General features: G+C 39.7%; 1 protein-coding gene across 5 annotated transcripts in view; it reads left to right on the forward strand.

Moving 5' to 3' along the window:
* The window catches only part of LOC126236235 (prominin-like protein), a 572,733-nt gene that overhangs the window by 368,859 nt on the left and 185,375 nt on the right, over window positions 1–18,499 (forward strand). For all 5 annotated transcript variants that reach the window (XM_049945374.1, XM_049945376.1, XM_049945373.1 and 2 more), the window contains one exon: window positions 17,929–18,094. In XM_049945374.1, coding sequence (XP_049801331.1) covers window positions 17,929–18,094 — 166 coding nt within the window. The remainder of the gene's footprint in view (window positions 1–17,928; window positions 18,095–18,499) is intronic.

Raw genomic sequence — 18,499 nt, forward strand, 5'->3', positions numbered from 1 at the left:
TCCCTACTTTCTCTTTGAATCCTCTGTATGGACATTAATGTATTGACTGGCTCTCCGTCCTCTAAAACTAAAACTAAAACTAAACACTGCCCTAACAGGCCATGAAGCTCAGCCCACAGGTGTCACTGGATTGGGATGTGGAGGAGCATGTGGTATGTGGTCAGCACACCACTCTCCCAGCTGTATGTCAGTTCACGAGACCGGAGCCCCTACTTCTCAATCAAGTACCTCCTCAGTTTGCCTGACAAGGGCCGAGTGCACCCCACTTGCCAACAACGCCCGGCAGACTTGATGGTCACCTATCCAGGTGGTAGCCCAGCCTGACAACGGTTAACTTTGGTGATCTGACAGGAACTGGTGTCATCACTGAGGCAAGGCTGTTGGCTCTCCATCCCTGACTTTTTAATATTGAGTCTCAAGTTCTTTTTATATTCATCCTTTTTTGCTGCATAAACAGTGTCGGTACTGTTTTTTCTGCACTTCCATTTTTATACAACACAACTCAAAATTAAATCACAGTAATACAAATTGAGAAAATACACATATACAGACATGTTAACACTTGAGTTTTGAAATGATCCAAAGTCTGTGCTATATAACATCCTTGAATTGCACAATTAGTGTGACATCATGCCAAGTTGCTTTAGAAACCTTCTTTGTAACGCCAATATTTTTAACTGGCAGTACTGGCTCATCCTTTTTGCTTGACAAGACGGAAGAAGATTCTTGTGAAATTGCTGAAATCTTTGAACAGCTTTTGACTAATAACTCACTCTCCAAACTGCCTACTAGTACTTTTGAATCAGATTTGATCAACTGGAATGGGACAGTCTCTTCTTCGTATAACAAGTCTTTAATTGTGGCTTTTCTATCAAAGCTCAGTCATAGCTGCTGTATTTTCCATTCTAACTCTTCCTGAAGGAAAACATTTCAGCTCTCGTAGGTGTCCTATCATGAAGTGACAGTTCACAAATGTTCTGGGCTTTACATCTTTCAGCTTTGGAGCCAAAGGCATTGTGTGATTGTTATTCAACCTTCAAGGAAGTTCATATTCAGAATTTTCATTGAATATGAATGTATAGACAGTGTCTCTTCCCTTCAGAGGCCCTGTTGCAGGGTGTATCTGTTCATAAAGAGTTCTCTCACTTAAAATTCCAAAGTGCTTGTACCCTTCTGTTCTTTAATGTGCTGTTGTGGAGCCCAGAGATCCCACACTTGCCAGCTGAGTGAATTGTTATTACTTATTATTCCTGTTGGTTACTGGTTGTTAAAAATTTCACAATTCCAATTGTGCGCACAGTGTGTAATTTGTCAAAAATGTCATGATGGTTTGAACTTCTGCTGGGAAGGTTACACCACACTGCATGCACACTCTGCACTGCAGGTGCGTCTCTCCCCCACTCTTGGAGTATACTGGTCTCCGCATTCCTAATAACAAAACCACTAGAACACTGTGGCAACTGCTTGGTCGAGCTAGTTTGTGTACTAACTCACACCTTAGTTCTGGAGGATATTGTACACCCTACACATTTGATTAGTAGTTATCCAGCAATATTGTCTACCGTTTCCCTGCACCATGGTGCACCACTTTAAAGCAATGTCTTACTACTAATTTCAACAATATTCCATACTGATTCCAGGCCCTCATGCACATTTTTGAAACTTGGTTGACTTCCTCTTGGTTATTTTATGAATACGGTTTATCAATTTGAGAGTAATAAAAATGAATACGTTCATTTACACCAAGAGGAAGAGCTCAGTACTCAGTTCTGCAATGTAATATTGAACAATATATTGACAGTAAGCACCAGTCTACAGGGGTGCGGGACTTAATTTAGGCACAGGCCCGAAGTCCAGCCACACAGTCGCAGCCTGTTAAACCCACCTATCCTTTCCTATGCTGCAGTTTTGGTTATGCTGCACTCTGACCTGTGCACTTCATTGACCCTTTCATGACTACAGTGTCACTTGGAAAGGGGTTGGTATACCATCAAAGAACGGTAAAAATAAACTGGTAATCAGTTAAGATAATGTACATAATTTACAAAATTTATGCAGAGTTAACCACAGCACTGATCAGATTCAGGAAGCCCATGAGACTGAAAATAGTTCCAATTGGCAAAACAATTTTACCCTATTAAATTTAGCTACTCACACATGACATTGACCATCATTTTGCTGCTCTGCCATGCAGGACTGAAATGTGAACCACCAGTATAGTTTTGGAAGCTGCTGACAGTAAGACACAAGATATCTACAGGACACGAATATGCTAAACCTCCACTCTCAACCACACGGCCATCATCTACAATCTGTAGCATCACTAAGCCAGTCCATAGCTGAATAATTAGCCTCATTCCACTTACCAAGGGTCGAGTGATGATGTATTGTGTGCCATAAGCTTTGTTCAGTTGAAGTACGTCCCTCTATAGATGTTTTCATCTGCAAAATTATACTTTGAAACACCTGTTACAATCACTACCTCTGCAACTGTACATTTTTTGGACTTACTAACATGATATGAACAAATACAAAGTTTATGATGTAACAGAGGTGTTCTGTTACCTGACAGGTCTGACCTCAGTCAGTCACCGGTGGTATTCCCCTCCACACAGTGGTCTGTTGGCGCTGTTAGTAACTGTTGAGTCTGTTGTGATATCAATTATTTTTCTGTCAAAATTGTAGGGTCCTGCATGGGTTCTTCCAGTGTGAACTCTAAGAAATTCTGTGAAAAAATTCTTGTTCTCACTTCATTTTTAATCTTAGAGCCCTCCAAAACTATCCGTAATCACGCTCTGAAGCCCGCCATGAGGATGTGGTGTCCTTTGATGTGCAGTCTGCAGTGGCACAGCTAATTTGTGGTTCAATCTACAGAAAATTGTCCACTTACATCTCAGTGATATCTTCTTCAGCAATCCAGTCCAAACGCCTTTCCCATTAAGAATGAATTAGTGTAGCTCAACTGAAGAAAATGTAGGAGAACCAGTCCCATTAATTGTATCTAAAGGTTGCATTAAATATGTTTTGGTTTCAGGTTAACTAAGCGATTAAAAGATAGACAGAGCGAAATCTTTGATATATTGTTACTTACTTGATACAAAAACGCTGCCATGCCAATCGGAAGTTACAATTCCAGCACACTCACACAATTACAGTCATTCATCGTAGCCATCTTATGGTAAACAACTGAACCCATTACCGAAAAGATTATAAAACAGATTATCTTTGACAGAATACTCACTCAAATATTACACAAACTGATCACTTCAAATGTTCAGTTCTCGGTCCCAACTTGTACAATGTTCCACGCAGATTTTGCTTAATTCAAAAGTCACAATTTATGTTTAAAATTCAGAATTTCACATGTTCATATTTTTCATTTGTTCAGGATTATTTTGCAGCTCCTGACGGTCAAGTTTGACTGATAATTCCGCAAAATTGTCACATCTGTCCAGAGTTTGTAATAAATATGTTTGAATATGATAAAGGCTGTGCTCCCAACTTGCTTTAGACTTTACAAGCAGTTCTTGAGCCCTAAAATAGGCACGAATGTATTGTCCTCTTCTGATTGGCTGATAAACACCACATCCAATTCAGTATCAGAATTAAACCACACAGTACTGTGTCGTTAACATTTAACCAATCGCAACATAACTGATTTTTATGAGCATTTTATTAATAGAACAAATTTATAAAATTGACAATTCCAAAAATCTCTCTCTTTAAATAACTACATTACTGTAAAATGTTTCTTGTTTCCCAGTACCATAAACTGGTGAATTACACTTTACAAATTTTCCCTGAGAGTATAATTCATTCTCTCTTTACAACCACAGTTCTCATGCTAATGTATACTCAGTTAACAGACATGACAATTTTCATTTATATTATCAATTCGCATTCACACCTTCATTCTCACTAATAACTAAACATATTAAATTATCAATAATTAATAGAAGTAATAATATTCACAGAAGGTACAGTTTTGTTTCAAATTATAATATTCAGACTATGTTTAATTTATAGTCCATAAGATGCAGACACTTATCGACACAGCCATAACTATTAGGAATTGCTGCATCATAAGAGTGCATTTGTCATCTTGAACCATGACTCATGTAAAAAGCTATTTGCTTGCTGCCATCCAACTTACTAAGTACAATACAAGGCGCTACACCTCACATCCTCTATGATCATAAAAAAAAAATTCTAGTAAATTTTTAATAATTATACTGTTAATTTGGTGCATAAGTTCATAGCATTTTTATTTTGCATGTTGGTATTCCAGTTACCAAGGTGTTTATTTATTGATTCTCATTTTTTATTTGTAGTTCACTGTTGCTATTTGACTTTACACATTAACTGATCGAAAATCCAATATTATGAAAAAGGATAAATTGCTGCTCACCATATAGAGGAGATGTTGAGTCGCAGACAGGCCCAAAAAACAGGTTGCTAAACAAGTAAGCTTTCAGCCAAAAGGCCTTCTTCTGAATTAGACAATATACACAGGCACATTCATGCAAACAAAACTCATACAGACATGACCACTGTGTCTGGCAGCAGAGGACTGACTGTGAACAACAGAGCATGATGGAGAAGCATTCTAGGCAGTGGGGTAAGGAGGAGGCTGTGGCAGAGGGGGGAAGGACAGAAGGGTAGGGTTGGAAGACAGTAAAGTGCTACTGGAGCATGTGGGAATAAGTTGGGGAGAGGGTAGGGAAGTTGGGAAGGAGGGGAGGGGGAAGAGTGTGGAAAAGGAGAGAAGTAAAAAGGCTTTGGGTGTGTTGGTGGAATAGAAGGTTGTGTAGTGCTGGAGTGGGAACAGATAAGGGGATAAGTGGGTGGAGGATAGTGACTGACAAAGGATGAGGACAGGAGGGTTATGGGAGTGTAGGATATACTGCAATTCAGAAAAGTTAGTATTGATAGGAAGGATCCAGATGACAGAGGCTGTAAAGCAGTCATTGAAATGAAGAACGTGGTGTTGGGCAGCGTGCTCAGAAACTGGGTGATCCAGCTGTTTCTTGGCCACAGTTCGTTGGTGGCCATCAATGCATACAGACATCTTGATGATCTGGTCAAGGGAGGGCTACCTGTAAAACCAGTCATGTGATCTACAAGCTACGTTGCTGTGCTGCATTCTACATGGGCATGACAACCAACATGCTGTCTGTCTGCATGAATGGCCACCAACAAAATGTGCTCAAGAAACGACTGGACCACCCAGTTGCTGAGCACAATGCCCAAAACAACATTCTTCATTTCAGTGACTGTTTTATAGACGGTGCCATCTAGATCCTTCCTACCAACACCTGCTTTTATGAATTGCAGGTGGGAAATCTCCCTGCAATATATCCTACATTCCCATAACCCTCCAGGCCTCGGCCTTCATTAGTCACTGTCCTTCACCCACCTACTTCTCCCCTTTCCAAACTACCACGCCCCATCCCCCAGTCTCCCACCTGCATCTAGCTGCCCTAACCTCTCCTGACCTTAGCCCTGTATGCTCCCACAAATAGCACTTCATGGTCACCCACCTTTACCCTGATATCCCTCCCCCTTCCTGCATAAGCCTCCTCTTTACCCCCACCACCCAGAGTGCTTTTCCCATATGCTCTGTTGTTTGTGGTTTTGCTTCAGCAGCCAGAGACATTTATCATGTGTATATGAGTTGCTTTTGCATGAATATGTCTGTGTATGTTGTTTAATTCAGAAGGAGGTATTTTGGCCAAAAGCTTACTCTTTTGGCAGTCTTTATGTTGTGACTGTCTGCAACTCAACATCTCCAGTATATGTTGAGGAGCAATCTATCCTTTTCCATAGTACTGAGTTTACATATTGTCATTTTGTGATGCCGATACAGTGAGTGGAGCTGTGGATACTAGAAAATGGGATTTGCAAGTAGAGAAGTCATAACATTTGACATACTCTTCTGTTTGAGTTCAATGGAGGGGTGACAGCAGTGGATGTAGCCAGAAACATTTGGGCCATGTATGAGGATAAAGCTATTGGACAGAGCACAGCAAGAAAATGGTTTTCTCATTTTAAAGAGGATTGTTTTGACTTTAAGACTGGAAGACCTTCGAGATTTGACGAAGATTGAGAACTGGCAAGTGTGATAAACTGTGGTCGTTCCACCATCGTGCAACATTTGCATGAAGTGAAAGTTCAAGAATCGAGTGTACGGGTACTGCATGTGCTAAGCCAAAATCCCAAAAATAAGTGGGTGGCCATATGTGAGTGCATCTCTGCTTACTCTTCATCAGTTGGCTCGTGAACAACACCAACCATTATTATTGTTACTGGTAATGAGAAATTGCGTCTTTATGCTAAAATAAGGTAAAGAAGTGTATGGTTGAGCCCATACAAAGCAGTAACTCCCCTTACAAGGACCTGCACACATTCACATCTGGAGGAACAGCGATGGTGTGGGAAACTATGAATTGCTTCCGCAAGGTGTAACCATCACTGCTGACATTTATTATCAACAACTGAGATTTCTTGCAATGCTATCCAAGAACAGTGACCAGGAAGACTGCATGAAGAGAGGCTACTCCACAATAACGCCTGCCGTTATTCTACTTGATGACAAAAAACACTATAAAGGAGTTTGATAGGGAAGTTATTCTTCACCTACCTAGTCTCATCTTTCACCTTCAGATTTTCACCGTTTCTGCTCTCCATTGAACAACCTTAAAGGAACTTCCTTTCCATATGAAAATGGACTCCTAAAATGGCTCGACAAGTTCTTTGCCTCAAAACTGTGTGATTTCTACAGTTATGGAATCAAAAACTTACGCCAGCATAGATAGACTGTTGTAAATACGTAAATACTGAAGGAGAATAAATACACTCCTGGAAATTGAAATAAGAACACCGTGAATTCATTGTCCCAGGAAGGGGAAACTTTATTGACACATTCCTGGGGTCAGATACATCACATGATCACACTGACAGAACCACAGGCACATAGACACAGGCAACAGAGCATGCACAATGTCGGCACTAGTACAGTGTATATCCACCTTTCGCAGCAATGCAGGCTGCTATTCTCCCATGGAGACGATCATAGAGATGCTGGATGTAGTCCTGTGGAACGGCTTGCCATGCCATTTCCACCTGGCGCCTCAGTTGGACCAGCGTTCGTGCTGGACGTGCAGACCACGTGAGACGACGCTTCATCCAGACCCAAACATGCTCAATGGGGGACAGATCCGGAGATCTTGCTGGCCAGGGTAGTTGACTTACACCTTCTAGAGCACGTTGGGTGGCACGGGATACATGCGGACGTGCATTGTCCTGTTGGAACAGCAAGTTCCCTTGCCGGTCTAGGAATGGGAGAACGATGGGTTCGATGACGGTTTGGATGTACCTTGCACTATTCAGTGTCCCCTCGACGATCACCAGTGGTGTACGGCCAGTGTAGGAGATCGCTCCCCACACCATGATGCCGGGTGTTGGCCCTGTGTGCCTCGGTCGTATGCAGTCCTGATTGTGGCGCTCACCTGCACGGCGCCAAACACGCATACGACCATCATTGGCACCAAGGCAGAAGCGACTCTCATCGTTGAAGACGACACGTCTCCATTCGTCCCTCCATTCACGCCTGTCGCGACACCACTGGAGGCGGGCTGCACGATGTTGGGGCGTGAGCGGAAGACGGCCTAACGGTGTGCGGGACCGTAGCCCAGCTTCATGGAGACGGTTGCGAATGGTCCTCGCCGATACCCCAGGAGCAACAGTGTCCCTAATTTGCTGGGAAGTGGCGGTGCGGTCCCCTACGGCACTGCGTAGGATCCTACGGTCTTGGCGTGCATCCGTGCGTCGCTGCGGTCCGGTCCCAGGTCGACGGGCACGTGCACCTTCCGCCGACCACTGGCGACAACATCGATGTACTGTGGAGACCTCACGCCCCACGTGTTGAGCAATTCGGCGGTACGTCCACCCGGCCTCCCGCATGCCCACTGTACGCCCTCGCTCAAAGTCCGTCAACTGCACATACGGTTCACGTCCACGCTGTCGCGGCATGCTACCAGTGTTAAAGACTGCGATGGAGCTCCGTATGCCACGGCAAACTGGCTGACACTGACGGCGGCGGTGCACAAATGCTGCGCAGCTAGCGCCATTCGACGGCCAACACTGCGGTTCCTGGTGTGTCCGCTGTGCCGTGCGTGTGATCATTGCTTGTACAGCCCTCTCGCAGTGTCCGGAGCAAGTATGGTGGGTCTGACACACCGGTGTCAATGTGTTCTTTTTTCCATTTCCAGGAGTGTATATTATTGATGGTTAACATCTCCATTACATGTATCTGTTGTGTTTATTAAACTTACAGAAAAACACTACAAACTTATACACTAATCTAATACATCACAACTATTTTTCCCAGTTCTATTAGCTTTCCAAAAGCACAATTAATAAACTAAAATGCAGAATACATACTCTGGGCGTGGAAGTTCTAAAATCAATCTAACTTTTATTGTTTTACAATTTTTTTTATTTTTCACAGACATTGTTATCATGTATACATACACTTTTTCTAAATTGTAAAATATACAAATTCTTTTTCAAATCAATTCTCTAATTCTTTTATACACTTTTCACTTTCTAGTGCATCCATGTGTATTTGTTGTTAAATCCTACCATATAGTTGGCACTGTATTGGTGTTGTCCTATGCTTTGAATCATTTTCTAACATTTTCATGGCACCTGATTTGTGTGGCATCCATAACAATCCATCTTCACTTAAAATACAATCTAGACTCCAGTTACATTGTGATTTTCCTGAAAATATAGTTTGTCTAAGACCACAATTTTACACATCTTCCTGCAAGATAAGTATTAGTACTGTTCTTCTTCGTGGATGGATCACTTAGGACCACACGTAATCAACATTTGTCGGCCTTCCTTTTCGTCCAGTATTCCTTCATAAACAACGAATGGGCTAGCTTTCATTGCGTAGACCACGTATGTCGGTTAGTTTTTCTCTCTTCTTCCTCAAAACCCTGTGTGTTTGTGATTTTTCTGATTATTTTCTATTATGTAGATTTGGAGACCTAAATCTCTCAGGTCTTTTTCCGTCTGTTTGTACCAGTTTGGTCTTGTAGTTTTGTTCTTTAAAAATGTATGGATTTTGTGCGTTAACCTGTTTGAGTCCATTCTTTCTAAATGCCCCATGAATTGGATTCTTTTCATGCGCATTGTGTCTGTTATTTTGGAGATATTTTTATATATTTCTGCATTGGGTTTTGGATAATGAACACCACCTTTAGTTCTTGGTCCTAGGATTTTCCTCATTATTTTACATTCTTTCACTTCTAATTCCTCTTTTAGTGTTCTGTGTTGAAGGTTTAGTGTCTCAGATGTGTAGAGAGCTTCGGGTTTAATTACTGTTGTGTAGCGTCGTATTTTGCAGTTTCACGAGAGACTCTTTCTGTTGTGAATGTTTTTTGTTAATTGAAATGCCATCTCCATTTTCTGGACTCTTGATCTGACAGATTTTTTTCTATCTTTATTCTTTTTCTTTACATGATGAATTATGTCTTTAAATATTGTAATTATTTTATTGATCCTCATCAGTGAAAGTAAATTAACAGAGAATTTTGTGTAATTAGTGCACTCAAGAGGCAAAAAATTTAAGCAATTTGAGAAAGCCAAGCACACGCTAGTTTTTGTACTTTTCTCTCCAAACAGTGAAGAAGGTTAAAAATGACATACAAAGTTCATGACAGAAGAGGAAGATTGACAGTATGAAATAAAAATTAAGTAGTATTGCCAATAACTTGAGTGCCTTGTGATCGTCAGTCACCTATCAAGGCAGAGAGTGCAATGCCCTCTTAAGTCTTTACCCTCAAGTCTTATCTCTTTAAATCAATAGCAATACTCAATCCTAATGGCTTTCCTGATTTCCAATATTCCAGCCTATAGGTATTAGGATGTGGTTTTCCATTCACCCTAAATGGACCCTTCTACTCATCTGGAAGCTTCGCGGTTTCTGATGTTGTCTTTTTTTGCTTTTTCTCTTGTTGTGACTAATACTAGGTCTTCAATCTGAAAGCTCGCAGGAGGTGCTCTAGCGTCATGATGCCTCTTTTTTTCTCTAACACTTCTCTCTTAATATTTTCATATGCTATTTCTTCTTTTTGAGCCTGAGGCATGTCAACAATAGCCAGAAATTCTACCAGATCAAGCAACACATTATTGGTCCTGATTCCAAATGTTAACTCACATGGGACAAAACTTGTTGCTTCATGCTCCTCAAAGTATTTTAAACATTGCACCCATGCAGAATGGTCTCTATGGTAGTGTGCAAACATTTTAAGTTATAATTCGCACACAAATTTTACCTTTGGGAAAATATGCTGAAATTTTAATATGCTCAATATTTCTGCTTTCTGAACATTCTTTAAATTTTTTGGGACAAACTGTGGACCATTGCTAGATAATATGGCTATTGGTACACCTGCTATAACAAGGTAACTGTGGGGCAAATCAGTGTCTTGTGCAGTATTGACAACTTAGTTTTCATGCTGATTATCTGCTGTGGTAAAAATATCACATGGAACTAGAATAATATGTGAAAGTGCATTTAAAAGATGCTCATATTGAGATGTGATACAAAATGGCTGCAACAATACACCACAGCTCAAGTTTAAGACTTTGCACCATGATTACTAGAATGCATTTGAGTAGCTGTGCAATGAACCAAACAATAGATTGCTAAGATTGGCTGGAGTGAGAAAGGCCTCAAAGTACAGCAATTTTTACCGAGTGGACCTCAGACACTTGTGTTCACATTAGAGTGGTATCGGCACACTGTGTTGACATTGTTTCTGTTTTCATAGCTTATGGCTTGATTGGGACTGCCACAAAATCATTGTTGCTTGTTGCCTGGTTCATTTCTTGTTTCTTTTGTTTTGTTCATTGTGATAGCTGTGATGTGAATCATTGTTATTTTGATACTAGTTTATAAAAAAAGTTGAAAAATGTCTTCTGAAAAACTAGTACAATAATTTGTAATAAAACATACTAAATATTCTTGCAATTAATCAAAACAGAATATTGTCTTGTTTTGAAATTAGATGAAAGTAAACGAAACAACCAACCCAGTCCATGCCTCATTACTAGGGGTCTCAAAACACAAAAACATGATACATAAAATCATAAATTGTGCACAGTGTGAAACATCAGTACATTCTTCAAACTCAGAACGAAATGTGAGCTCCTAATTGATTTTTGGACTTAATTGTTCTTGAGTGTCACTGTCAGTCATTTAATCTGTGTTCAGTATTATGAGAAGGAAAGTTGCTACTCACCATATAGCAGGGATGCTGAGTCACAGATTGGCACAACAAAAAGATTTTCACACGTAAAACTTTTAAGTGTGTAAATCTTTTTGTTGTGCCTATCTGCGACTCAGCAGCTCCACTATTTGGTGAGTAGCAACTTTCCTTCTCATAATATTGTTACATTCCATCCTGGATTTTCCATTGTTTGATTAATCTGTGTTCAGTAGTACTATCAGAGAGTGGTATGGATTTTAGCTTGTTTGCCTCCTGCTTACCTAATGTAATTTCAACCATATCCAGGACTGCCGGCAAAGTAAGAGTCTTGGGATCTGTTTGCTTTAGTGAATTGGTGCCTAACTAATAATGCTTTGAGCTGCCGAGGTTGGTGATCATATGTATGTGAGGTGTGCTTGCTTGTGCGAATGAATGGTGTGTGTTTTGCTTTCTTTTTCCGATGAAGGGTGTGGCCGAAAGCTAATGTGTGAGTATCTTTTAATTGTGCTGTCTGCAACTTAACATGTCATCTTTATGGTGAGTAGCAACTTTTCTTTTCTTTAAATTGTTAATAATGCTTATTTGTTGACAATGGATACCTAAAATGTAATAAAAAATACTGTTTAATCAGAAAAACAAATAATCAGGAACATAATATTATTTTCAGTCAGCAAATAACAACACTGTTTTATTACTTAGTAGTTTGCTGCTGGTTAAGGGTTTTGAATTTCCTTTCGAAGAAATCCAACAGTTTCTCAGCTTCCTTGGAATGTTTAGTAGAGAGGTGCCACATAAGCTTTGATGGTTTCATACCCTCATGTGACAGTCCTTTGCTGAAATTATAAATTGAGGTTTATTATTCATGACTGTAAAACCATACTTCAAATAATTATCATCATGAAGTCTATTATAATAATAATAATAATAATTATTATTATTATTATCCACTTCAGCCACTGCCACATGTGCCAGGCATGGAGGATTCTCAGACCTTTCCAGAAACTTCTACATTTTATGTTAGCTGGGAGCAAAGCACAAAGACACGATAATCATGTCTGTAATTGCTGGCATACTTGAACAACTGATTGAAGGTAGCGAGCATGCCTGTGCAACCACTGATCTCGTCTCACTCCCACATCTCTGTGATGCCAAAGAATGTATCACTATCTGCAGAGTGCTCAGACTGCCTTGCACAGTGCACTTGATTTCTGATTAGCAAAGCATCAATAGAAGGAAAATTAAATACATTGCCTTTGAAATCACTGACATAGTTTTATTGCTGCTCTGGGGGTAGTGTCAGAATTCTTTTACTTGGAAAGGGGTTGCATATTCAAAAAGGTTGACAAACACTGCTGCAGTCAATCACTTTGTGTCCCAACAAATATTTCTGTAACTTCTGTTAACCAAAAACGATAGCTGATGCTCTTGCTAAGAGAAGCAATAATTTCCCTCAGATTATTGTAAAGATCTAATAGCAAAAGCTATGGTTTTGTGTGCTTCTTCATCCCTTTCTTTATCTAACTGAAACAGTTCTACAGCATTCCCATACCCACAAGCATCTGTCATCAAACAAAATGGCTTAGCAAAATCCAGATAATATGTTAGGCAAAACATGTTTAACTTCCTCAAATGCAGTTTTACATTCTGTTGTCCATTTATAAAGAACGTATTTCTTCAACAGATTTCTTAAGCACAGAGCCGTAAATAATGGTCCTGGCACAAAACAGTGGTAGAAACCAAATAAACCAACATACCTTTCAGCTTATGATTCTCCATTGACCAAACAGTCCACGGATGTACTAATGGTCCATGGTGTGCAATGGGCATAATATTTCAGTGAACAGCCGTTGATTGGCCATAGTCAGGTGCATTGACAAACTTAGTTCCTGGTGCCAACTTATATTCCTCCCAGTCCATCTACTCAGCACTTCCTGTTCCAGGCTTGCCCTGCCCATCAGAGGCTGGGCCACCAGCAAAAGGAGCCAAGTCATGTATCAGATCTGCTGCAATCATTGCACAGCCTTTTGTATTCACATGAGTGCCAACCAACTGTCTACCTGGCTGAATGGCCACCAATTTCATAATACATCTCCGCATACAAAGAGGACTGAGAATGAAAATTAACTTTCTGAAACTGACTGGCAAATATAACATGGGAAAAATAAATTGTAGGTGTTTGGTGGTTTACTTTCCTCTATGAAAAGAGCTTAGCATTCACATTTGGTAAAAACAGCATACTTCAATGGGGATTAAATTACTGACTTGTAATGTTGTTAACCATACAGCTTTACTGTATGGTTAAATGATGATGGCGTCTTCTGGGTAAAATATTCTGGAGGTAAAATAATCCCACATTCGAATTCCTGGATGGGGACTACTCAAGAGGATGTCGTTATCAGGAGAAAGAAAACTGGCATTCTGCAGATTGGAGCGTGGAATGCCCGATCCCTTAATTGGGCAGGTAGGTTGGAAAATTTAAAAAGGGAAATGGATAGGTTAAAGTTAGATATAGTGGGAATTTGTAAAGTTCGGTGGCAGGAGGAACAAGACTTTTGGTCAGGTGAATACAGGGTTATAAATACAAAATCAAATAGGGGTAATGCAGGAGTAGGTTCAATAATGAATAAAAAAATAGGAGTGCGGGTAAGCTACTACAAACAGCATAGTGAACGCATCATTGTGGCCAAGATAGACACGAAGCCCATGCCTACTACAGTAGTACAAGTTTATATGCCAACTAGCTCTGCAGATGATGAAGAAATTGATGAAATGTATGACGAGATAAAAGAAATTATTCAGGTAGTGAAGGGAGACGAAAATTGAATAGTCATGGGTGACTGGAATTCGTCAGTATGAAAAGGGAGAGAAGGAAACATAGTAGGTGAATATGGATTGGGGTAAGAAATGAAAGAGTACGCCGTCTGGTAGAATTTTGCACAGAGCATAACTTAATCATAGCTAACACTTGGTTCAAGAATCATGAAAGAAGGTTGTATACATGGAAGAAGCCCTGGAGATACTAGAAGGTATCAGATAGATTATATAATGGTAAGACAGAGATTTAGGAACCAGGTTTTAAATTGTAAGACATTTCCAGGGGCAGATGTGGATTCTGACCACAATTTATGGGTTATGAACTGCAGATTAAAACTGAAGAAACTGCAAAAAGGTGGGAATTTAGGGAGATGGGACCTGGATAATCTGACTGAACCAGAGGTTTTACAGAGTTTCAGGGAGAGCATAAGGGAACAATTGACAGAAATGGGGGAAAGAAATACTGTAGAAGAAGAATGGGTAGTTTTTAGGGATGAAATAGTGAAGGCAGCAGAGGATCAAGTAGGTAAAAAGACGAGGGCTAGTAGAACTCCTTGGGTAACAGAAGAAATATTGAATTTAATTGATGAAAGGAGAAAATATAAAAATGCAGTAAATGAAGCAGGCAAAAAGGAATACAAATGTCTCAAAAATGAGATCGACAGGAAGTGCAAAATGGCTAAGCAGCGATGGCTGGAGGACAAATGTAAGGATATAGAGGCTTATTTCACTAGGGGTAAAATAGATACCGCCTACAGGAAAATTAAAGAGATCTTTGGAGAAAAGAGAACCACTTGTATGAATATCAAGAGCTCAGATGGAAACCCAGTTCTAAGCAAAGAAGGGAAAGCAGAAAGATGGAAGGCATATACAGAGGGTCTATACAAGGCGATGTACTTCAGGACAATATTATGGAAATGGAAGAGGATGTAGGTGAAGATGAAATGGGTTATATGATAGTGCATGAAGAGTTTGACAGAGCACCGAAAGACCTAAGTTGAAACAAGGCCCCGGGAGTAGACAACATTCCATTAGAACTACTGACAGCCTTGGGAAAGCCAGTCCTTACAAAACTCTACACTCTGGTGAGCAAGATGTATGAGACAGGCAAAATACCCTCAGACTTCAAGAAGAATATAATAATTCCAATCCCAAAGAAACCAGATGTTGACAGATGTGAAAATTACCGAACCATCAGTTTAATAAGTCACGGCTGCAAAATACTAACACTAATTCTTTATAGACACATCGAAAAACTGGTAGAAGCCGACCTAGGAGAAGATCAGTTTGGATTCCGTAGAAATGTTGGAACACGTGAGGCAATACTGACCCTGCTACTTACCTTAGAAGAAAGATTAAGGAAAGGCAAACCTATGTTTCTAGCATTTGTAGACTTAGAGAAAGCTTTTGACAATGTTGACTGGAATAATCTCGTTCAAATTCTGAAGGTGGCAGGGGTAAAATAATGGGAGCAAAAGGCTATTTACAATTTGTACAGAAATCAGATTGCAGTTACAAGAGTCGAGGGGAATGAAAGGGAAGCAGTGGTTGGGAAGGGAGTGAGACAGGGTTGTAGCCTCTCCCCGATGTTATTCAATCTGTATATTGAGCAAGCAGTAAAGGAAACAAAAGAAACATTCGGAGTAGGTATTAAAATCCATGGAGAATAAATAAAAACTGTAAGGTTCGCTGATGACATTGCAATTCTGTCAGAGACAGCAAATGACTTGGAAGAGCAGTTGAGCGGAATGGACAGTGCCTTGAAAGGAGGATATAAGATGAACATCAACAAAAGCAAACCGAGGATAATGGAATGTAGTCAAATTAAATCGTGTGATGCTGAGGGAATTAGATTAGGAAATGAGACACTTCAAGTAGTAAATGAGTTTTGCTATTTGGGGAGCAAAATACCTGATGATGGCCGAAGTAGGGAGGATATAAAATGTAGACTGGCAATGGCAAGGAAATCGTTTCTGAAGAAGAGAAATTTGTTAACATCGAGTATAGATTTAAGTGTCAAGCAAGTCGTTTCTGAAAGTATTTGTATGGAGTGTAGTCATGTATGGAAGTGAAACATGGACGATAAATAGTTTGGACAAGAAGAGAATAGAAGCTTTCAAAATGTGGTGCTACAGAAGAATTCTGAAGATTAGATAGGTAGATCACATAACTAACAAGGAGGTACTGAATAGAATTGGGGAGAAGAGGAGTTTGTGGCACAACTTGACTAGAAGAAGGGATCGGTTGGTAGGACATGTTCTGAGGCATCAAGGGATCACCAATTTACTATTGGAGGGCAGCATGGAGGGTAAAAATCGTAGAGGGAGACCAAGAGATGAATACACTAAGCAGATTCAGAAGGATGTAGGCTGCAGTACGTACTGGGAAATGAAGCAGCTTGCACAGGACAGAGTAGCATGGAGAGCTGCATCAAATCAGTCTCAGGACTGAAGACCACAACAACAACAACAACAACAATGTTGTTGTTATGACTGTATCATAAAAAATATAAAAAATAAAAGGACATTGACACTCGGTGCCAGTCTTGTGCTGTGTAGTGCCATATAGGAACTGGAGTTTTTGAAATATGGAGCTAGGTAGTATTTTCCCATTTCTTAAAATACTTTGATAAAGAAGCCACCATGTTAGCATAACTTTCTTCTTCTTTTCATTCTATTGAAATAATTATTTTTCAATAATTATGTTTTGAGGATAATCACATAATCCACAACACAGTTTGAAAATGAAAAAAAAAAGGCAGTAGAAAATATATTTGATAATATAAGGATGTTGTGCGTAGACACTTCCCTACATCCGCAAACATACTAAAAATGAAGGACAGAGGGTACTAAGCATTGCACAATGTGTTAGCGTTTATTCTGACTCCAGTCTCATATGGAATGCTGGAAGAATGACTACTTAAATGCCTCTGTTCATGCCATAATTAGTCTAATCTCATCTTCATGGTCCATACAGGAGTGATATGTAGGGGATGTTGCATTCCGTAGATTTGTAGGCCAAATACAGGTTCCTAAGATTTCTTAAACAGTTGTTCACAGGATGGGTGATGGCTGTCTTCACCTATCTGCCAGTTTTGTTTTTTCTGCATTTTCATGACACTTGCTCATGAGTAAAATAAAGCCAAGACCATTTGTGCTGCACTTCTTTGTATATGGTCAGTATCTACTGTTTTTGGTATGGGTCCCACAAAACTGAGCAGTATTCTAAAACCGGGAGTACTAGAATCTGGGGAGGGAAACAGTATGACAGATATTTGTGATTGGTTCTTATGCACATGCACACGCGCGCATGCACAGACACAGGCAGACACACACACACACACACACACACACACACACATACACACACACACACACACACACACACACACACACACACACACCTGGGAATCGATAAACTGTTGTAATGTGGAAGCACTTTTTAGGGTGGATGAAAAATGATTATCATTGTTTGGAATGATTTCATAATGCTGTTACAAGCTAACATTTTGACAAAATTCACTTGAATTTTACATTCTGTTGTTCTATTATCACACCCCATTGATGTGCATGGCAAACACTTAATCCTAGTATCAAATATGTGTGTGGTGCACCGTGTTTACCTTGTGCATGTGGGCCCCCCTGTTTATTTTGTAACTTGGTCATCCCCCAATATTATATACTTTCATTTGTGGTTGTTCCTTATTTATATACTATTGCTCTTTGTGAAACAAGGTGTTTTATTTTTTTATTTTTTTAAACAGATTTTGTGAAGTTTTTGCTTCATTCATATGAAATTCTGCTTGTTCTAACCCACTTTTAAATATTTTTAGCTACCTAACATGAATGAGAGCCTGGATGCTGTCGAAGAATTATTAGCAGACGGTATTATAGAAAATGTAAAAAAAGGAGCAAACTCCTTTGAACAAATGATGAAAGATATAAATGAATCTGTGAATAAAAGTAAACCGGATATAGAAAACACCATGAGAGATGCAGGTAATTTTCTTTTGAGACAGATTTCTGCATTATTTATATATTGTTTTCCTGGAATCAATTTAAGAAAAAAAAAATTACAATAAAAATTATTGTTGATTTTAAGACAGTTGGCATAGTTATTGGTAACTAGCAAAGTTTCCTGTCTTCACATGCTTAGCACAAAATATCTATGGCCAAATTACTTGTTTATAATATGTAGAAATATGCGCAAACTTCCATGTGAATAAGTCTGTCTATTAAGAAAAACTGTATCAAAACCTGTACAAAAGTTCTTGGGGTTAGCCTTCAACACAGACAGAATTATGCAGCAGAAGATTTTATAATATGTGTAGATTCTGGTCGAGCTTTGCTGCTCTTGGGCTTTGTGGTATTTGGTATTTCACTGCTTCTCTCACTGGATACTAT

The sequence above is a fragment of the Schistocerca nitens genome, chromosome 2, assembly GCF_023898315.1.
Source record: "Schistocerca nitens isolate TAMUIC-IGC-003100 chromosome 2, iqSchNite1.1, whole genome shotgun sequence".
NCBI classification, from domain to species: Eukaryota; Metazoa; Arthropoda; class Insecta; order Orthoptera; family Acrididae; genus Schistocerca; species Schistocerca nitens.